This window comes from Nerophis ophidion, linkage group LG19, assembly GCF_033978795.1.
Source record: "Nerophis ophidion isolate RoL-2023_Sa linkage group LG19, RoL_Noph_v1.0, whole genome shotgun sequence".
Lineage (NCBI taxonomy): Eukaryota > Metazoa > Chordata > Actinopteri > Syngnathiformes > Syngnathidae > Nerophis > Nerophis ophidion.
Genome location: NC_084629.1, coordinates 1,179,917 through 1,203,651, shown reverse-complemented (window position 1 = coordinate 1,203,651; position 23,735 = coordinate 1,179,917). Strand labels below are relative to the sequence as shown.

The following is a 23,735-nucleotide window of genomic DNA, read 5'->3' as shown; positions in this document are numbered from 1 at the left end:
AAACAATAGCTGTAACTTCCATATTTTGTTGAATTTTCAAACAGGGTTTGACAGTGAATAATTTAGCACTTGTATACCATTATCGGACCATAGCAGAGGACTTTTTTCCGGGTGAAATGTTACAATGGTTTTGTTTGTCTGAGGCAGCGCAGGCAGCCTTACAAAAAGATTTTATGGAAGCTTATAAATCATGATAGGATGCGTAGACTGACTTCATATTTCAGGATTATACAGAAAAAATGTATACAATAGTCTTAAATTATAAGTAAAGAAATTAAAACTTAGCTTTGGGTATAATTTGATACGATCTTGAGATGTAAACATTTTGCGTGTTGATTTATTCTACTTCTTCAGCTTAGAGTTGTGAATTTCCACGTCTCTGCTTTTCAGTTGCTCCGAAAATAACCCCACGCACAGGAAGCAACGATGCACAACGCAAACCACCGCTGCAATGGAGATAAGTAGGTCAGCGGCCTCGAGCACTTTACACCTGTTGTTTCAGGTACCAGCATACCGTATTTCCTTGAATTGCCGCAGGGCATATAGTATGCGCCTGCCTTGAATTACTGCCGGGTCAAACTCGCTCCCCCAAAAAATTAGCGCATGCTTAGTATTACCGCCTGGTCAAACTCGTGATGTCACGAGTGACACTTCCCCTGTCATCATTTTCAAAATGGAGGAGGCTGATTTTAATACCGGTAATTTGAAATCGCATAAAGGGAAGAAGACTAAGAGCTATTTAGTAGGGGTGCAACAGTACACAAAAATTACGGTTTGGTACGTACCTCGGTTTAGAGGTCACGGTTCGGTTCATTTTCGGTACAGTAAGAAAACAACAAAATATACCTTTTTTGGTTATTTACCAAATTTGTAAACAATGGCTTTATCCTTCTAACATGAAGTGAAGTGAAGTGAATTATATTTATATAGCGCTTTTCTCAAGTGACTCAAAGCGCTTTACATAGTGACACCCAATATCTAAGTTACATTTAAACCAGTGTGGGTGGCACTGGGAGCAGGTGGGTAAAGTGTCTTGCCCAAGGACACAACGGCAGTGACTAGGATGGCACAAGTGGGAATCGAACCTGCAACCCTCAAGTTGCTGACACGGCCACTCTACCAACTGAGCTATGCCGCCCCGGCATATAGCTTATTATAGGAAAACTATAATAATTCTGCCCACGTTAATCCACATTAAACTGTCTCAAGTTGTTGCTGTGATTAAATAAAATGAAAAAACCTTTCTTCTACATATAAAAAGTGCAAAATGTCAACTCATCATGCTTAATTTATTACAGTATTTGGGAAGCCTGTAGTTGACTTTTATTATGTACATGTTGTATTTTTATCAACATGCGATAGCAGGGACCCTGCTATTCAAAACTAGGCTGCTACATTACTAATGATTAATGTAACTATTGCTGAAAAATAGTACAATAGCAATGGGAGAGACTATTTATCCCTAAACACGATGGAGTTCAATGAAATAACAGACAGACAGGGCTTTGCTGCCCCTAACACGCACACACACACACAGCAAAATGAGCTAATGTTACGCTAAAAGCTAATTAGCCTTCACCTCAAACCTATACTGTGAGCTACCTGAGCTGCAGTTTAAGTTTCTAGAAGGTCAACGGGCTCATAGTGATGTTTGTAATAGTTGTGACTGGGAAGTGTTAAGTATAATTTGGGTAGAGTCCGCTGCTCCCCTGCTAAACGAATATCTCTGCTCGACGCTAAAGCATTGATTACATCGCTCTTAATACACACTGCTGATTGGCTATTACATCGCTCTGAATACGCACTGCTGATTGGCTTTGTATGTAACCAATCAGATGGTTGTGTGGGCAGGACAATGCTGAGTGCTCACTGCTGAGACAGAGGCAGAAAGCATAGCAGCTTGTGAAGACTTCTGCTTCCAAACTCGTTCTGTACGCCCGTGTGCCGAACCGAAACCCCCGTACTGAAACGGTTTAATACAAATACACGTACCGTTACACCCCTACTATTCAGTAGGATTTAAGATCCAAGCTTACATCACACTCAGATTTTTACTGCATACCTTTGGTAAGTGTCGGAGTGAGAAGAGGTTTTAAAATAATGTGCGCATGCTTACTTTTACCGCATGCCTTTGGTAAGCGCAGGAGTGAGAGGAGGTTTTAAATTAATTAGCACACCGGCAGCAATTCAAGGAAATACCGTATAACATATATCGCCATCCAGATTATAAATGCATAAATGCTATCCGTTTTGGGCCATATTACCCAGCAATACTTGTGCGCTTATTATTGGAGGACATTTAGCTTTTATGTTTAGACATTTCCACAAGTGAACGCATTGCAGGACTGTTCATAATGAATATTTTGTGAAAGTTCATTTTGCCCACCGTTGCTGCTCTGGACACCCTATTAGTAAATGTGAAAAATATAGGCAGAAAAATGTGCTACGTTGAACCACCTAGGGCTGGGCGATATTGCCTTTTTGTAATACTGCAATATTTTTAGGCCATATCGCGATATACGATATATTTCTCGGTATTTTGCCTTAGCCTTGAATAAACACTGGATACATATAATCACAGCAGTATGGTGATTATTCTCCATACTGCACTAATATATGCTACTTTTAAAACTTTCATGCAGAGAAGGAAATCACAACTAAGTCAATTGACCAAAACTGTATTTATTAAACTTTTCAAATGATGCTACATATTAGCAGTAATGCTACTTTTGGTAGCAACGCTTGTGCTCCACACATAACAAATTAAAGTTGTCTATTCGACATATTTCCGATCGAAGCCGAACCACCGCCAGACGATGGACCCCGTGCTGTTTTTCTTGGGAATTAATTCATTCATTTGTTACGAGATTCGCACCTTCGTTCTCTTGCAACAACCCGCTAGCATCACAGCTAACGTTAGCCACGCCGCTACCTCTCTGCTGGGCGAGGGCGTATACGTATGTGAAGTAAGAGGTGACAGTATGTGACGTATGTAAGAATGTGCGCCTGCTTGTCTGTGAGAAGGAGACACAGGAAAGAGCGAGGAGAGCCTGTAGTGTAATGCCCGCAGCTAAAAACAACTGCGTGAGAACGTCTACTCCAATATTACGATATAGTCATTTTCTATATCGCACAGAGACAAACCCGCAATATATCGCGTATATCGATATATCGCCCAGCTGTGGAACCACCTATGTTCTATTTTTTACTGTAATACTTTGGTACACTTTGTAGTCTATAACACAAAGCTGACACTAAGGCCATGTCCACACGAACAGAGAAACCTAATAAACGCATACATATCTCTGTGTTTAGGCCTCTCGTGTCTTTAAAAATGCAGACTTTTGCAAACGCTGGTCAAAGTGTAGAGTTCCAAAAGTCTCCGCTGAGCGTATGCGTGTACACGGCACAACCGGAGACTTGAGATGACGTCACGCTTGTGTCATTTCCAAGCTCAACAACACTGCCTTGCTACCTTGCTGCCTTTAAACGCACCATAAGATGATTTATTCTATGTTTGGATGCGCTATTTTCACTCAACATGAATTAAAAAAAGATTCATTAAAATGGGCTTGGTGACACTCCCGTCAGCGCAAATGACAGTCAGCTGTTTTGGATGTGATGGCTGTGGAACCTCCACCTGATGGCACAACTTTGACAAGCAAGACTTTTTGCTCTGTGTCATAAGAAAGGTGCAACATTATCTTATGTTTTTAGTCCTTGTTTAACGACAAGTCATGAAGTGAACTTACGTGTCTTGCTTCCATTATTGTATATTGAGCCGGGCGCGACCGCACACACACAAAAAGAGCGACCAAGCAGAAACAAAAAAAACAATGTAACGTCATCCTTGTAATTTGTACTGATGTGAAAGACAATATACACTTCATCATCCATGTACCATATCATTATATCCATGATTAAATGCTTTATAATTCCCTCAAACATGCAAAATGGTTTCCTTAGTGCGTGCTGATTTTAGAAATAATGTCGACTTCACTGCACATGTAATTCATCACCATTTTGCTGAACATGTTATAATTCTATTATTCCCTCTTTAATAGTGTTCCCAGGGCTCTGTGTACGTGCAGGCTGGGTTTAAAGATAATGGACAAGTCATTTTACGTGTAGTATATAAAAATAAAAATAATAAGAGGTGTAATGCCACCATTTGTCAGGATTTTGATTGGACAAAATGTGCATGACAGCAGGTGTATGTGTTTGTGTGTAGACAGAGACACTTTTGAAACTACACTTGTGTGAATAAAGACTGTTTTCACCCCAAATATGTGTTTTTGAAACACTCTGTAATCGTGTGGACATGGCCCAAGTTTTTTCTTTAATGTCAGTTTTGAGTATTATTTTTAAGATATATAAAAATATCTTAAAACGGTACCAACATACTTTGACTTTTTGGTGAAAATTAGACACCCCTGTGTTAACATTTATATTCCTGAAATGTTTTTGTTTAAATGCTTGTTCCCCTGACTTATGACTTCAAAAGCAAATATGTAAAGGTTGTTCTCCAAGTACCACTTCAAGAAAAAAAAACGTTGCTCTCCAAGTACCACCATAATGACCAGTTGTGTAGTGGCCATAAGTATTCATTGAATATTTTTGGCCACAATTTGAACAGTAAAACTGTTTGCATATTTATGTCATTCTCTGTATTACCACAGTTAGATAGTCACTGGCTTAGGGAATTGTGTAATACTATCATGAGGTGATTATACATTAAAATGCATATTAATTCACTGTAACACAGACCCGGGCATTCTGCGGCTCTATGTGCGTCCCTGTCCGGCCCGCGTGAGGCCAATCATAAATTACAAAATACATTTAAAAAAGTATCTACATCGAGTGTGCTATACAACGGTGCTGCTTTTGTCTAGAAAAGCGTTATTTGTATTACTTCTGTGTGGACGTGATTGTGAGTGAATGTGAACAGCAGCAATCACAAATTACAAAATACATTTTTAAAAACATCTACATGTATGTCATGCATGCAATACCTCGCTGTACTTCAAATTGCTTCAATGACAAGGTCTAAAAGTGAATATGGAAAGTTTGCTGCTGGAGCCAACTCAACACATGTCTGCTCAGCACAGCACATTGTAAGTACAATACTTATTCATTGTTCTCATATATGACAGGGAAGCAAAGGAGAGAGAGGACCCATGGGCGTTCCAGGTGCTCAAGGTCTGAGTGGACGCAAAGGAGAGAGAGGACCCATGGGTGTTCCAGGTGCTCAAGGTCTGAGTGGACGCAAAGGAGAGAGAGGACCCATGGGCGTTCCAGGTGCTCAAGGTCTGAGTGGAAGCAAAGGAGAGAGAGGACCCATGGGCGTTCCAGGTGCTCAAGGTCTGAGTGGACGCAAAGGAGACAAGGTATGTAGTTAAAGAGTCCACCAGGGGGCAGTGTTTACCCAGGAGTTGAATACAAGTCTTACATTCAAGCAGGATGAAATATTTCTGTCCTTGTAGTGCTTCACTATGAACATATTCTGAAGATAATATATTATACTTACAATTTCTTCTAAAGATTGTATAACATGTATTTCATTACGCTGTCTAATAGTGCTAACCTTTAACAGTTAATGTTACTCATTTTCATTAACTACTAGTTTCTCTGTAACTGTTTTATATTGTTGTACTTTCTTTCTTATTCAAGAAAATGTTTTAAATGTATTTATTTTATTTTATTTTATATATATTTTTTGAAAAGGACCTTATGAATGAAATTAGATTGTTTGAAGGGTTCTTCAAACCAGGTCCAGTCCAGATTATGTCCAGGTCCAGTTTACCTGAATTGATTAACGTGGACCCCGACTTAAACAAGTTGAAAAACTTATTGGGGTGTTACCATTTAGTGGTCAATTGTACGGAATATGTACTGAACTGTGCAATCTACTAATAAAAGTTTCAATCAATCAATCAAAGTCGGGCTCAGCAACACACGCCTTCATTTATGTACACTCAAAATTAGGAAACACAACAATAGATTGCAAATATCTGTAAACAAAATTACATTTTCAAACTTCCCATCTTTTTTTATGTATATTGGCATCATTATCGGTTTCAACCATATAACTTTCTGAAGTCAAAAAATACTGAATACATGTTTTAATGAGGGTAAAAAGTGAATATCTGTTTTTGGCCTTAAAAAAAACCTTTCACTGAATGCTATAATTAAATTGACTTTGTCATGACTGTCAATGAACTCTCCTAAAATAACAGAAACCATATTAAGCTTCATAAACAAACCAATAATTAAACACATTTTTCCAACTTCCACCCAAAAGGAAGACACAATATGACAATACCAAAACAAAAGCAGGGTGGATTCAGACTCCTTACAACAAAATAGGTATTCATCCGACTCTTGTCACATTCCATAGTTTTAACATTTTTCTTGTCTTCGAAAAGTTATAAATAATTTTAATTTGAAATTAACAATTTTGCAAATCGATAGTAGTTTTGTAGATTAATTTGAATATTTCTTCAGTCAAGAAGCAGTCAAAAATGTCCTCCCATTTTCCATATGTGTTATATGAGCATCCTTCAAAAATTTCTTTATTAAATAAACATTATATTATTTTATATTTATTTTAGTTCCTTTTTGCCAACTAGAATTTCTTATTAGAGGTTTACAAACTAATAATTTAGTAGTTCCATAATTAATTATTTGTTTCCATCTTTTCCCAATTATTCCAGTTAGTTGATTGAATGAAAAACTTGAACAAGCATCATCATACATAGTTCTAGAGGCCTACTGAAATGAGATTTTCTTATTTAAACGGGGATAGCAGGTCCATTCTATGTATCATAATTGATCATTTCGCGATATTGCCATATTTTTGCTGAAAGGATTTAGTAGAGAACATCAACCATTAAGTACGTAACTTTTGGTCGCTAAAAAAAAAGCCTTGCCTGTACCGGAAGTAGCAGACGATGTGCGTGTGACGTCACTGGTTGTAGGGCTCCTTACATTGTATATATTCACAGCCACCAGCAGCAAGAGCGATTCGGACCGAGAAAGCGACGATTTCCCAACTAATTTGAGCGAGAATGAAAGATTCGTGGATGAGGAAAGTTAGAGTGAAGCAATAGAAAAAAAAGGCTAGGGCAGTGGGAGCGATTCAGATGTTATTCGACACATTTACTAGGATAATTCTGGAAAATTCCTTATCTGATTATTGTGTTACTAGTGTTTTAGTGAGATTATAAAGTCATACCTGAAATTGGGAGGGGTTTGGTGACCAGCAGTGTCTCTGATGGAAGCCATGGAGGAGCCAAGGAAGTGGCAGCTGGCTATTTGACAGCTGCTGCAGGAAGAACGACACAAGCTCCGCTGATGTCTCCGATAAGAGCCGACTTATTACCACAATTTTCTCACCGAAACCTGCTGGTTGATATGTGGTAGAGAAACATGTTCGCTTGACCGCTCTGTTCCATAGTAAAGCTTCACAACAAACAAAGAAACACTGGCTGTGTTTTGGTTGCTAAAGGCGGCTGCAATCCACCGCTTTCCACCAACAGCATTCTTCTTTGACGTCTCCATTATTAATTGAACAAATTGCAAAAGATTCAGCAACACAAATGTCCAAAATACTGTGTAATTATGCAATTAAATTGGACAACTTTTAGCTGTGAGTGGTGCTTAGATAAAATGTCCACTACAAACAATAACGTCACAAACACGCGTCAACATAAGCGTCATCATTCCGCAATGTTTTCAACAGGAAACTTCGCGGGAGATTTAAAATTGCAATTTAGTAAACTAAAGCGGCCGTATTGGCATGTGTGGCAATGTTAAAATTTCATCATTGATGTATAAACTATCAGACTGCGTGGTCGGTAGTGGTGGCTTTCAGTAGGCCTTTAAATTCATCATACTTCATAATCTTACCGTTCTCATTGATAATGTCATTGACAAAAATGATTCCTCTTTCAAACATAGTTTACCAAAAGAAAGGCTTTCCATCTATTACAACAATAGAGTTCATCCATATTATCTTCTGCAAAATGTCATCTCTTTTTTCTGGCACATCAAATAGAAAACACCACCATGAGTGGATTGTTTCCTTCATGAACCTCGCCATGTTTCCCAGCAGACTCTCTCTCTACATAAGGAAAATGCGAGGTCATCAATTGTAAAAACGGATACAATTTATTTTGATACAGTACATGTTTTTTGTCCAACAGGACACTAGTGTACCACTCAGTGTTTAATTACATCTTTGGAACAATTGATGCTTTTAAAGACAGGCACATAGCTTCATGGTTGAGAAGTTTCAGGCCCTCATATTCATTGTACAAAACCTTTCTTCTAATCTTTTCTGGTTTGCCGTCCCAGACAAAATGGAAGACCCTCCGCTCATAGACCTTAAAGTGTTTTGATGGAGCTGGTAATGACAAAAACAAATAAAAAATTGAGGAATGATTAACGAGTTGACAATAGATATTTTACCATACAAGATTAAGGATTTCCCTTTCCATAATTGCATAATTTTATCCAGTTTCCTTAATCGATTAACATAATTTACTGAGCTGAGATCTTCCAGATTCTCTGGTACAAAAACACCAAGTATGTTAAATGGTCCATCTGTCCACAAAACAGGCACTTTGCATTGCTATCGAAATAACGTTCCCTTTAGATTTCCGATTATTATTTTACATTTACCATATTTTAGCTTAAGCCCAGATTGCTGTGAAAATATGTCCAAACGATTAAGAAGGTTTCGCAAACAACGAGGATCGGGGCTGATAAAGAAGCTTGTATCTTCGGCATACATTATTTTACTTTCAATAATATTATTACTGAGCCCTTCAATATTTGTATTCAATCCAACTTTAACCGTCAATATTTCCATAGCAATAATAAATAAGTATGGAGACAAAAGGCACCCTTGTTTTAGACCTCTTAATATAAGTATTGTCCCAGAGATGTATCCATTATTGATGATTCTACAGTTCATTTAAATATATAGCGTCTTGATCCAGTGTAGTAAGGTGTTGCCAAAATTTAAAAAAACTAAGCTTTTACACATTTAGGCTAATTTTGTCAAATTCCTTCTCCAGGTTGACTGTAAAAATTGATCCTTTTTTATTTTCCATATTATAATTTTCTATCATTTCTAATAACTGTCTAATATTGTTTCCTATGTTACTTAATTGTAGGAAACCTGATTGATCTTGGTGAATAATATTTCACCCTAACCCTAATATTTGACAAAACAGACTTAAGTCCTTAAGCCAAACATTTTGCCAGGATCTTGGCATCGTATCACTGAAGTGTCATTGGTCTCCAATTTTTTAGATAAACTTGGTCTTTATACTCACCATTTATTTCCTGTTTCAGAATAAAGAAATAAGACCTTCTGTTTGAGCGTTAGACAAAAACATGTGTTTTATATGAGTAATTAAAACTACAAAAGCAGTTGTTTCTTAACCTCTTCATAAAATACTTGATAGACCTCAATAGGTATTCCACCTAATTCTGGGGTTTCCCTGGATGAAAAGACTTAACAGCTTCCACAAGTTCTTCCTCTCTAATGAGGCCTTTACATGAATGGCTTTCTTCTGAAATCAATTTTCTTTTATAATTTTCTGAAAAAAAAAAGTAGTTTCAGGAGAGATTACTGAATTAGAAAAAATATTTCCAAAGTAATTTTCCTTTACTTTCAACAATGTGGTGTGTGTATCCAATACCTTTCCATTTGTTTTAATACGTATGGAAATGTTCTTTTTATAACGTTTTTTTGCTTGGATATTTCAAATGAATTTTGAACACTTATCACGTTTTTTTTCATCCAGATTGCTCTGTTGCAGTCATAACTTTAAAATAATTGTTTTTCAGTTAAGTTTAACTCTTCTTTTTTGGCTGTAAAAGGAATTCAGTTGCTCGCTAATTAGATTATCACTACTATCAATGTTTTTTGTAAATCCTCAATTTCTTTCTTTAATTCCTGTTAGACCATTTTAAGTTTTTTTTCTCCATGAAGAGTGCGCAATGGCATATCCCCTTAAATATTTGAAGGCTTCCCAGGCGATTTGATGATCCTATATTATTTTTAAATTAGTCAGTAATAAGTTTTTTTTTTTCAATGAATTATTCATCCTGTAGAAGCATTTGATTCAACTTCCAATATCTGGGCTCACATGTATTATCTTCAATTGCAGTTTTTTAAACCTATACAATTATTATCAGAACACAATTTATCATTGATTGATATTGCAGTCACTTTGTTTAGCAATGAAAATGGTATATAAAAAATTGTCAATAGGACTTGCCTGGTTTTGTCTTCTCCACATATATTGTACTAACCTAGTATTTTTTAATCTCCAGATGTCAATTAAATCAAATGCATCCATAACATTTTTAATCTTTTGTAAAGATTAAGGAGGGTTAGTAACCCTCTGGACAGAGCAAGCACTCCGTCTTTGCATTTGGAGTTGATCAACTTTACAACCATAGGTCTCGGTCTAGCATCCTCTTTGCGTTTGCCAATCCTGTGTGCTCGTTCCATTTGGATCCTCTTGACTTCTTCATCCGAAATGCCGAGTTGCTTCTGCAGAATGGCTGTGACGAGGTTCTCCGCGATGCTGTAAATCACTTCTACATCTTTCAGTTCAGTTCAGTTCAGTTTATTTTCAGTCTAACAAAAACATATTCAAACATAGATCACGATTCAAAAATGAATAACATAACTGAAACAGGCAGAAGCAAAAAAGCTTATATGCCCAACATACATTTTTTACATTCAATTAAGTTACCTTTTCTAATAATTCTGCAACACAAAAAGAAATATAGTCATTCAGCATCCACATTCAAGCTGCCCCCCAACAAACAATGCAAAAATATGTACCTACACACATACACTTTTCTGTAAATAGATAAACATACATACCTTCTAAATACAACATTTAACCAAACAAACATAAATTTCTAGTTCACATAACTTTTTAAAATACATTGTGACATGTTCTTTTTGAAATTAAATACTGAGTCACTCATTTTTATTTCTTTACCAACAGAATTCCACAAATTAACACCGAGAACAGATAGACATCTACATTTAACCACTTGTCTTGCTTTTGGTAAAATAAACTTAGATTCATCTCTTAGATTGTATTTGCTGGTCTGTAGAGAGAAGTATTTTTGAATTCCTTCTGGAAGAGTATTTATTTTTGCTTTGAACATTATCTGTGTTATTTTAATATAAACAATATCTTGAAATTTCATAAGTTTTGATTTAACAAATAATGGATGGGTATGGTCATAATATCCTGCTTTGTTTATTAGCCGTACAGCTTTTTTTTTGCAGCAAAACAATATCATTAGTTATGGTTTTAAAAGTGGTTCCCCAGAGTTCTACACAGTATGTCATGTATGGAAGTATCAAAGTATAATAAATTGTTAACAAAGAATTATAATTAAGTAATTATTTAGTTTTATACAAAACACCAAGTGTTTTTGATATTTTTGTTTTTATATAATTTACATGTTGTCTCCATGATCATTTATAATCAATTATAACTCCCAAAAACTTAGTATCAAAGACACGCTAAATTTTATATCCATTTATTTTAATATTTACTTCATTAGATACCTCAGTTTTGGTACCAAATATCATAAATTTAGTTCTAGCAATATTAAGTGATAATTTATTCATATCAAACCAGTTTTTAAGCACTGTCATTTCTTGTTCTATTTTTACCATGAATTGATTAACGTGGACCCCGACTTAAACAAGTTGAAAAACTTATTCGGGTGTTACCATTTAGTGGTCAATTGTACGGAATATGTACTGTACTGTGCAATCTACTAATAAAAAAAGTATCAAAAACCAAAAGTTCATTAAAAGATTTTCCAGAACAAAGGATAGTTGTCCATCCATCCCATCCATTTCCTACCGCTTATTCCCTTTCGGGGTCGCGGGGGGCGCTGGCGCCTATCTCAGCTACAATCGGGCGGAAGGCAGGGTACACCCTGGACAAGTCGCCACCTCATCGCAGGGCCAACACAGATAGACGGACAACATTCACACTCACATTCACACACTAGGGCCAATTTAGTGTTGCCAATCAACCTATCCCCAGGTGCATGTCTTTGGAAGTGGGAGGAAGCCGGAGTACCCGGAGGGAACCCACGCATTCACGGGGAGAACATGCAAACTCCACACAGAAAGATCCCGAGCCTGGATTTGAACCCAGGACTGCAGGACCTTCGTATTGTGAGGCAGACGCACTAACCCCTCTGCCACCGTGAAGCCCAAGGATAGTTGTATCATCAGCAAACATAAAAAATGTTAAGAAACTTGATGCATCACAAAAATCATTAATGAAAATTGTAAATAACTTAGGACCAATTATAGAACCCTGTGGAATTCCACAAACTATATTTTTAAATCCAGATATTGTATTATCCACCTGAACACATTGTTTTCTATTTTCTAGATAGCTCTTGATCCAGGACAGAGCTGGCCCTCGGATGCCGTACTTATCCAACTTATTTATTAACTGTCTGTGGTCAATGGTATCGAAGGCCTTTTTTAAATCAATATAGATGGCTATTGTAAATTCATCATTATCCATAGCAGTACTAACCTCCTCCAGCATATGCATTACTGCATATGTAGTTGTTCGATTTTCCCTAAAACCATACTGCTGCTGCTTAAGCAAGGTGTTTTTTTTCCAGAAAATTATTTAACTGTTTTGTAAAAAGCTTTTCTAAAATTTTTGAAAATTGAGTGAGTATTAAATCGGTCTATAATTTTCCATAAGATGCTTATTTCCGTTTTTAAAAACAGGAATAACCTTTGCTATCTTCATATCATCTGGGAAGTATCCACACTTGAATGATTGATTACATATGTGAGCCAATGGCTTAGGAATTAAATGAATACATTCTTTAATAATTACCATATCTGTGTGATGTATGTCTGTAGATGTTTTACTTTTAAAGGCTCTTACTGTTTGAATTATATCCACTTCTGTTACTCCACTCAAAAACATTGATTTTAAATGAGGGTTTATTGTGTTTTTAGTCAAGCCTGTGTCCTCATAAACAGGTATTTTTTCTGCAAGTGCAGGGTCCATATTAACAAAATAGTCATTAAATTCTTCCACTATCATTTCTTTTTTGTTTAGTTTTATATTATTATCATTTATAAAGTAGCTCGGAGTCTCATGATTTTTACATCTATTACCTAAAACCTGGTTGATTGTGTTCCATGTTTGTTTAATATTATTTTTGCTATCTTCAAATTTCTCGTTATAATAACTTTTCTTTTGCTTTCGTAGAATAGAAGTCAACTTATTTTTATAAATTTTATACTCCCTTTCATTTTGTTCAGTTTTATTTTTTAAGTAACTGTCATACAGAACATTTTTTCTATTGGAGGCCATTACTAGACCCTTCGTCATCCAAGGCTTATTTTTACTCACTTTCTTTAGTGTGGACTTCACGACTGGACAGCAGGAATTATAAAGTTCTATCCATTTAAACAGAAATGCCCTGTATGAATCATTACAATTTTCAACATACACCCCTTCCCAGAAACATTTTGAAAGCTCATTCTTAAATGCTTGTATTCTTTCAGGTGTCCTTAATCTTGTTAATTTGAACAATGTTTTTGTGCTATATTATTTACAATCATACTTTGAATATTCACAAACACTGGAAAATGATCTGTGATGTCACTAAGGAGTATTCCACCTGTAGTTATGTCATGGATATTTGTAAAAATATTGTCAATGAGGGTAGCAGATTCTCGCGTTATTCTGCTTGGTTTATCAATTATTGGTTGCAAACCATAAGTAAACATTTCATTTATAAAGTCATTAGTTGGTTTATGGGTTCTCCATTTTAATAAATCAAAATTGAAATCTCCACACACAAAGACACATTTCTTGTTAGCTAGTTTTCCAAGTACTTTTAGTAGGCTGTCATGGAAAAGCTCTACATGTGACCCAGGTGTCCTATAAATACAACTCAAATATGCACTACGTTCGTTGTTTATTTGTATTTTTATAGTCATACTCTCCATAACATCATCTATAACTAGACTGTCGATAATTTCACAGTAATATTTTTTTTGTACATAGAACGCAACGCCACCTCCTTTTTAATTTTTTCTATTTAAATTATAAAAATCATAACCTTCTAATATAAACATATCATTAATTTCATCTGTCAACCATGTCTCTGAGATGCAATTGCTTGGAATGTTGATTTTAAAGATTCCAAACACTCTTGTATCTTCTCAAAATTAGCCCTGAGACTTCTACTATTAAAATGAATAAGCAAAAAACCCTTTAAATCCACATTTTTAAAACTATCCTCTGAGTAATATGAAACATTTATGTTATGTAATCCACTTAGATTAATTTCTGGATCAATGTCATTACACAATTCTCCTACTTTATCATCATTCATTTCTAAATAACTTAAATTTAGTTCCTTACAGCTTATCCTGTCTTGAATATCTTCTTGCCCAGCTATACTGCTTTCTTCCTCGTCAGAAATATAAAAGTCATTATTAGTCATCCTCCAAAGAAGTTTAACCAAAATATCAATAATGTACTAAAATGTACGATATAACTTAAAAAAAACACACATTATCCATAATCCTAATGTCCATATACCATGTGTACCATACATTTTCATTGTCCACATACCATTTGTTGTCCTGATTCAACAAGTTATTTAAATTGTTCCAAGTCTTTCACGTTTTTAATCCATATTGGCTTCATTTGATCCGATCCATTTGGCTTTATATAGACTTTGCCATGTCTCGTCCATGTAGATTGAATCTTATTTTCTTTCCTGAGAATGCGGCCACTTCTTGGAATTTCACCATTTTTCTTTGTCAGGTGCTCATTCAGATAAATTCCAGTGCCCTTTAGCTTTTTGGACTGTCTCAGCAGCTCCATTTTGTGTTTCTGGTTAACCATCTGCATCACTATTATTGGTCTTGCTTTAACATTCTTGTTTGGAAATGAATAGCATGTTGATATGTTTTGTTTCTCAACAATGATGTTTTTACCTCTGAAAAAGTCCAGGAGTTTTTGCTCAAGAGTTTCAAGTTCCTCCGTAGGAGCATCTTCACCTTGGTTCAGCCCAGCTGTAACTCGAGCATAACTGCGGTGTTTCAGCTCTAGTCCTGTGACCACAATGTCATTGACAAGTGATTGTTGCTCCAAATCCTCACATCTCTGCTCCAAAAGTTCAATCCTTTTGTCTCTCTGGATCACATTCTCCTTCAGCTCCTTCACTTCCTCCATGAGGCCCATGATGTTTCCTTGTTGCTTTAGAACCTTAGCAATCTCTTCACCCATGAAGTTTACAGATTTCTTTATCTCTTCAAGTTCCTCTGACAACTTTTTAATTGTTATTGTCATCTTTTCAAGTAATTTTACACAGGTATTTTAGGTAACTTGATGAGCTGCACTGAAGTTTTCAGAAGGCCTGTTTGGGCCTTGATTTGATACTCCTAAAATACCTTTTTCAGAGTCCAATGTTGTTGCAATATCCCCAAAGTAGTGAAGTAAAGTATTCCTTCACCATCAGCAATGGAGCATTTCAAGATATTTGTCTTAGATTCCAGATATATTTGATGAATTGTAGAGAGACTCTGAGCAGGGAGAAGCATTGGCAGCCATCTTGTCACCTTCATCTTCATAATCAGCAACTTGTCCCGCATGCTCCTGCAGCGGAGTTCCAACAAGTCTGCCTTTAATTTCTCGCTCTCTGTTGTCAGTCTAGTAGTTTCGAGTTCCTGGCTTGTTAACTCAACTTTTAGTGTCGTCTTTTCCTTTTTTATCTCCACCATTTCAGCGTGATTGTACTTGACTGATTTTTTTCAGCTCTGGAACGTCAGTTATTAGTTCAATCAAAATGTCCAGTTTTTCAAGTTTTTCAACCATAGCTCGCAACATTTTTCGATCGTCCGGAGTAAACATTGCATTTTCGTCCAAATCCCTAGAGGACAATTGATCACGGACGTGTTTAGATTCCTTTGATCCGCGTTGTGGCATAGTTGCAGGGGAACAATGGGCCACTCGGCGTTCGAGGCACCTTATTTTCAGCCAAATCACCCTCGTGAGTAGAATATATCTCACCAATTGCAGAGAGGCGGATATATATAGTGTAAATGACTTCAAATCTTGTGTCACTGGCGCGTTTATGCCATTTATCACATTACATACTGGGACTTGTGTAGAGACTGTCTCAGCTCACGGTGGCCTAACCTGCTGTCCTTTAAACTTGCTGTATTATATAAGTATTTCTGTCCTTATACTGTAGTGCATCAATACATACACTCTCTTCGAAATATAGTATGTGTTTCTAGCCTTGTACTGTAGTACACCAATACTACAAAAGATAGCATATACGTGTGTAGTTACACTTTTTTTTCTAAAGTGTTTGCGTCCTTGTTGTACATCAATATTACATCCCCCTTAAGATAGTATTTTATATAAGTATTTCAGTACATCAATACATACACTTTCTCCTATATAAGTACTTCAGTACATAAATACTTACAGTTATTTCCAAAGATAGTGTATTGTAAAAGTATGTCAGTAAATCAATACTTAGTTTCTTCTAAAGATACAATGTCTAAGTATTTATGTCGTTGTACAATAGAACATCAATACATAAACTTTATTCTAAAGATTATATAAGTATTTCTGTCCATGCATTGTAGTACATCCTTACTTAAACTGTCTTTGAAGTATTTCAGTACACGAATACTTATACAATATTCTATCTTTAGAAGAACGTGTAAGTGTTTCAGTACATCAATACTTAGTTTCTTCTAAGGGTACTATACATACAGTGCCCTCCAAAAGTATTGGAACAGTGAGTCCAATTTGTTTATTTTTGTTGTAGACTGAAAACATTTGGGTTTGACAATAAAAGATGAGTATGGGACAATAGATCAACATGTTAGTTTTTATTTCCAGGTATTTGCATCTGGATCTGATACACAACTTAGAAGATAGCACCTTTTGGTTCAACCTACCCATTTTTCATGAGAGCAAAAGTATCGGAACATGTGACTGACAGGTGTGTGTTGTTGCCCAGGTGTTTCCCAATTACATTGATTATTCAAACACTAAATAGCACTAAATGTCTGAGCTCAGTTTCAGATTGAGTAGGATAGGTTTTGCCTGTGCAGACTGCATTTAGAGTTGGCGTCAACATGAAAACGAGAGTCTATGGGTCTATGGGTGAAAACAAAGCAATTGTGAATCTGAGAGAAGATGGACATTCAATCAGAGCCATTGCACAAGCATTGGCCATAGTGAGTACAACCGTTTGGAATGTTCTGAAGAAGAAAGAAACCACTGGTGTACTAGGCTACAGACGTGGAACAGGACCAAGGAAAACATCAGCAGTTGATGAAAGAAACATTGTGAGAGCTATAAAGAACAACTGTTAGTGACATCAGCAACAACCTCCTGAGGGCAGGAGTGAAGGTATCACAATCTACTGTTTGCAGAAGACTTCATGAACAGAAGTACAGAGATTACACCAGAAGATGCAAACCACTCGATAGCAAGAATAATTGGAAGGCCAGGCTACATTTTGGCCAAAAGCTGCAGGGATGAGCCTAAAAAATTCTGGGAAAATGTTTTATGGACTGATGAGACAAAGATTATCTTCTTCCAAAGTGATGGAAAGGCGAAAGTTTGGAGAAAGAAAGGATCTGCTCATGATCCCAAACATACAAGCTCATATGTGAAACACGGCAGAGCTAATGTCATGGCTTGGGCTTGCAAGGCTTCTTCTGGGACGTCATCTTCATTGATGATGTAACCCATAATGGCAGCAGCAAAATGAACTCAGAAGTCTACAGAAACATTTAGTCTTCTAATTTAAAGAAAGATGCAACTAAACTGATTGGGAGATCCTTCATCATGCAGCAAGATAACGACCCAAAACACACTGCCAAAACAACAAAGGAGTTGATCAGGGGCAAGAAGTGGAAGGTTTTAGACTGGCTAAGTCAGTCTCCAGACTTAAACCCAATAGAGCATGTATTTTACCTGCTGAAGAGGAGACTGACAGGAGTAACCCCCCCCCCCCCCCCCCCCAAAAACAAAAAAAACTGAAAAAGGCTATGGAGAAAGCCTGGAAAAGCATCACAAAAGGAAAATGATTATTATGACTGGTATGAACCCAGAATAAAAAATGTGAATTATTTCATGAAACATGGAAAAGAGAAATTGCACAATCAAAAGTTGGACCACTGGAAAGCATATCAAATTTATCTCACCAATCAAAGTCTGTCACTGGATCAAAAGCCTCTAGATGTTCCTCAGTATCCTCAGAATTAAAAAGGGCCAAAGCGTAACAGGCTGCTACAGTGGCTCGAGCTGCTGCACTGAAGGAAAAACACATCTTGCAACTGGAGGAAACAAAGCTTTAAGCAAAGATGGAGAAAATGCAACTGGAGGGAACAAAGCTTAAAGCAAAGATGGAGCAAATGGAGTTGGAAGCAGATCTCGCAGCATCAACTGCTAAAATACAAATCCTTCAAAGTGATTTAATTCATGAAAGTAATGAGGTGACTCAGGAACCCATGACTGAGTATTATGATTCTCACCATGAAAGAGAAACTATGGCGAGCAATGTGGACTTTATAGAGTTTGGTGTAATACACAAAACCCCACTTCACCAAACCATCTTAAGTCTCCACACACCTCTACCTAAAAGGAACACCAGCACATCAGAAGATCTAAATAAACCTCAAAACAAAAATGCAATTAAAAAACACAAGACCCAGAGTGTAAATCAGACTCATAATAAATCACTCTGCACAAGATAATGTGGTTATTAATGCTGCTCATGATAACTTGGAAATGGTTATTCAAAGACAAAGTGAAATCGTAAAACTCATTGTCTCACAGCAAAAACTCTACTACCAGCTAGAGAGATGTCTGTTTGATGGTAACCCACTGGCATATCAGTCTTTTATCCATGCATTTGAACACTTGATTGAAGACAAGACTGAGAATCATCAAGACCGACTCTACTACTTTGAACAGTTTGCATCTGGTTTGCCAAGAGACTTGGTTCACAGCTGTTTGCACATGGAAGCCAGTAGGGGCTATAATGAAGCAAGGCGCCTCTTAAAGGAACACTTTGGAAATGAGATGAACATTTCGGGAGGTTACTTGGAAAAAGCCTTGAATTGGACAGCAATTAAAGCTGAGGATGGAAAAATGCTTCATGCATATGCAATGTATTTGAGAGGATGCTGTAATGTAATGCAAGATTTACAGCATTTGGAGGAACTTGATATCCCATCAAACCTAAGGCTGATTACATCCAAACTACCCTACAAACTCAGAGAAAAGTGGCAAAGCACAGCTTATGAGACACAACAGAGGACTGGCAGGAGAATCAGATTCAACAATTTTGTGTATTTTCTAGAAATGCATGCCAAGATGCTTTTGGATCCATTGTTTGGAGACATTCAGGACCAAATAACAAAAAGGCCTCTTCCAAAAAGCACAAGTGGACTAAAACCAATTAGAGGCATAAACAGCAGCTTTGCTACTTCAGTAGCTGTGAATACAGAGTCAGCAGGAAGCGCTGTAAAATACTCTGTTCCACTGCAACCTGCTCAAACCACACCCAGTGGTATCATCCCTTTATGTAGTATTTTAATAGCAAACATGCTCTGATTGACTGCTCACAATTCAAAACACAGTCACATAACGAAAAGATTGATTCAACCCTAATCCACTTCCTCCTCCCATGATTAAGAAGACAGGACAGCTGGGCGCTCCCTTTGTCTGTCTGTCATGATGGAGTGAGGAGTGAAATAGTTTTTTTTACCACGAAATAAGTTATTTTGGTTATGTAGAAAGTCAACCACAAAGAATATTTTTTGTTTGTGAAAATAAATAATCAACATTTTGAATCTAGAAATATCTCCGTGAGTGCTTAAGGAATTTAGTGAGTATTAAACCTTCTCGTCAAGGCTACTCGGCTATCTTTATTTTAGTTTTTTCGAAACTTTTTGGAACGACAGAGTAGCCGTAACAGTTCCAATAGTTTTATTCACCTAAAAGTGTTGTGTTCCATTACAAATAATATTATCTTATAAGTTGTGTATCAGATCCAGATGTAAATACTTGGAAATGAAAGCTAAAATGTTGATCTCTTGTCTTATATTCATCTTTTGATGTCAAACCCAAATGTTTTCAGTCTACAACAAAAATAAAGGAACTGGCCTCACTGTTCCAATACTTTTGGAGGGCACTGTATAAGTGTTTCTATCCTTGGACTGTAGTACATCAATACTTACACTTATTCTAAAGATAGTAAATGATCCAAGTCTTTCTCTCCTTGTATTTGTAGCACACCATTACTTAAACTGACTTCTATTGATAGCATATACAGTTGTGATCAAAATTATTCAACCCCCACACAATTTAGGTGTTTTAGCAAGTTGGACATTTATTCCTTATTTTGTTTATAGTCATATCAAATAAAGATGTATCAAATAGACAAATGCAACTTAAATTGTAACACTGTATTTTACAAAATACCAAAAAAGGACATTTTTATTAATATCTCATTGACAAAATGATTCAACCCCCTGGTTACATGCATCTTTAGTACTTAGTAGAACAGCCTTTGGCAGTAATGACATCCTTCAAACGTGATACATAACCGGACACAAGCTTCTTGCAAGCATCTACAGGTATTTTAGCCCATTCCTCTTGGGCAAAGGCCTCCAGTTCATTCATATTCTTGGGCTTGCGTGCTGCAACTGCCTTCTTCAAGTCCCACCACAGCTTTTTTAGAGGATTTAGGTCTGGCGACTGTGAAGGCCACTCCAGAGTCTTCCAGCCCTTCTTCTGCAACCACTCTGATGTTGATTTGGAGGTATGCTTGGGATCCTTGTCCTGTTGGAAGGTCCAACGTCTCCCAAGCCTCAGCTTCCTCACTGACTTCATGACATTTGCAGCTAATATATCCTGCTAGGAAATAGAATTCATAATGCCTTGAACGCGCTGGAGATTCCCGCTACCTGAGGCAGAGAAACAGCCCCAGAGCATGATTGACCACCCACCATGCTTGACAGTAGGCGAGGTGTTCTTCTGTTTGTAAGCTTCATTTTTTCTCCTCCAGACATAACCTTGATTCATAGGCCCAAAGAGTTCCAGTTTTGTCTCATCACTCCATAGGACAGTTTCCCAAAAACTTTGGGGGTTCTCTAGATGATTTTTGGCATACTGGAGTCTATTTTTCTTGTGCCTGGTAGTCAGAAGTGGTGTGCACCTGGGAGTTCTGGCATGGAGGCCTTCATCTTGTAGTGCGCACCTTATTGTCTGGGACGAAACCTGCGTTCCCCCCTCTGCAATGTCCTGTTGTAGTTCCTCAGCTGTTACCCGGGGGTTTTTCACCACTGTACGCTCCAAATACCGGACAGCAGTTGCACACAGCATCCTCTTTCTACCACGCCCAGGTAGTGTTTCCACTGTGTCTTTAGCTTTAAACTTGCAAATTATGCTCCCAACTGTGTCTCTTGGAATGTGTAATGTTTTTGCTATTTTCTTATATCCATATCCTTTCTTATGAAGAGAAATGACCTCCTTTCTTGACTTCTTTGAATACTCCCTGGACTTCACCATGTTGCAAATACACCATTGACCCACTACAAGAAGCTGAGCGTCACAGTCTTTTTCAATCAGTTTAATTTTGCTCTTTATGCTTCTAATCACATCTACAGGTGTTTTCAACACCTGATTGAAAATATCTTATTCAAATTATGTTCTTAAGAGTTATGATCTTCAAGGGGTTGAATAATTTTGTCACTGAAATATTAAGAGAAATGACACTGTTTGGTATGTTACAACATATAATGTAATTCAATTTGCATTTGTCTACTTAATGCATCTTTATTTGATATGACTATAAATAAAATACGGAATAAATGTCCAACTTGCTAAAACACCAAGATTGTGTGGGCGTTGAATAATTTTGATCACAACTGTAAGTGTTTCTATCCTTGTCATGTACTTTCTCCTAAAGGTAGTATACTATACAAGTATTTCAGTACATCAATACATACATTTTCTTCTAAAGATAATATATTATACAAGTGATTCTGTCCTTGTACTGTAGTACACTTTATTCTAAATATAACAGTAAACTAAGTATTTCTGTCCCTGTACATCAATACATAGTTTTTTTGTAAAGATAGTATATAAGTGTTTCTGTCCATCAATACTCACTATTTCCCCTAAAGTTCAAAATTATATAAGTGTTTCTATCCTTGTACTGTAGTACATCAATACTTACACTTTCTTCTAAAGGTAGTGTTTTATAGAAGGTAGTGGAATTAGTTATCATGTACAAGATGTATTTACGGGATATTTTTAACTCCATGTTATACATGTATGTTTGTCTCCTCATTCAAAGGGCTTCCAAAGAAGAGGTGGACCCAAAGGAGACATTGTGAGTATCACTTTTGTTTGTGAATGATTGGAGCCTTCAATATGAAACACTAACAAATATTCTGTTTTCTGCTTGAAGGTAGACTCCGACGTGGAGGGGCTAGCTGGTGAGAAAGGGGAAAAGTAAGACCAGTCATTTTGAACTTTCTGAAGTTGACCTGTTGATATTTAAATATTGAAAGCAAAGACAAATAATATACTATTTGACTGAGACCCATTTTGGGTCCCTAAGACTTTTAACAATCAAGGAAAGACCTTAAGGTTTTAAAAACCAAAATGGCCCCTACATTCGTTAACTTTTAAGTGTGCGGCCCTTTGTGGTAAAGTTTTGGACATCCCTTGTTTCGTTTTAATGAATAGCTGAGCAGAAAGGAATCTTGTATAGATTATACATTAACAGTACTTTAAAACATTTTTTTTCATTAAAGTGAGTCATTGTGTTTCAGTATTTTTGCCCTGCCACTTGTAGGAACCCTCATTCTGCATGTTTTTGTACAAACTATTGTTGGACAATCTTTCAACGCTGCATTCAAACATTTTCGTAGTTGAACCTTACATGTAGAAACACAAATGTTTCTGGGTGCTGTGCTTACTGAACGGAGGAAAACAAATCTAAAGGACTAGAACTTGCAATTTTTAAAATCAGTATCTCATGATTGTTTGGGTGTGACAGGGTATGTCTGGAGAATCTGGCACTAAAGGACAGGTGAGTTGTGTATGATCATGTGTTAAGTAAATATACACTTCATGCACTTGTATGTGTTTGCAGCACAGAGTGAGGAGACCTTGGACATAATGGTCCAACATGGAGACTCTGGGAAGCCAGGTGATGTAGGACCCCCTGGACTGCCTGGTCCTCGGGGGTTGAACGGCATGAGCGGTGTGCATGGCAGGCCGGGTATTGAGGGTCCACCGGTGAGTCCACTCACTGTTTGGGAAATGTAATGGTTGTCACTTTTACACAATGTTGTTCTTCTCTTCAGGGACAAGATGTATCTGGCCAGCATATTATTGATGTGGTATAAAGAATGTTGCAAGGTGAGCTTTACCACTCTAATTTCCCTCCAAAAAAATAATCAATTGCTTGTTATTGTAAACAAAAACTCTATTACATATGTAAAGTTTCAGTTCAATATGTCAAAATTGAAAATGACAGTTAGCCAAAATCAAATCAAAACCGAAAATGTTGGAAGATGTGTGGAGATGTGGTGGAGAGGTTAGGGTTAGTGTTTTATAGGAAGGAATAAGTTA

At 36.8% G+C, this 23,735-nt stretch overlaps 1 protein-coding gene across 3 annotated transcripts in view; it reads left to right on the top strand.

Moving 5' to 3' along the window:
- The window catches only part of LOC133537725 (collagen alpha-2(IX) chain-like), a 25,363-nt gene extending 1,969 nt beyond the window's left edge, over positions 1–23,394 (top strand). Inside the window, exons 2-6 of one of the 3 annotated variants that reach the window (XM_061878821.1) lie at positions 5,154–5,387; positions 22,450–22,485; positions 22,564–22,607; positions 23,158–23,190; positions 23,259–23,394. In XM_061878821.1, coding sequence (XP_061734805.1) covers positions 5,154–5,387; positions 22,450–22,485; positions 22,564–22,607; positions 23,158–23,190; positions 23,259–23,280 — 369 coding nt within the window. In that variant the 3' untranslated portion in view covers positions 23,281–23,394. Of the gene's footprint in view, positions 1–5,153; positions 5,388–22,449; positions 22,486–22,563; positions 22,608–23,157; positions 23,191–23,253 lie in introns of all 3 variants that reach the window. The other 2 variants (XM_061878822.1, XM_061878823.1) reach the window with 2 other exon arrangements.
- Positions 23,395–23,735: the final 341 nt, after the last annotated feature.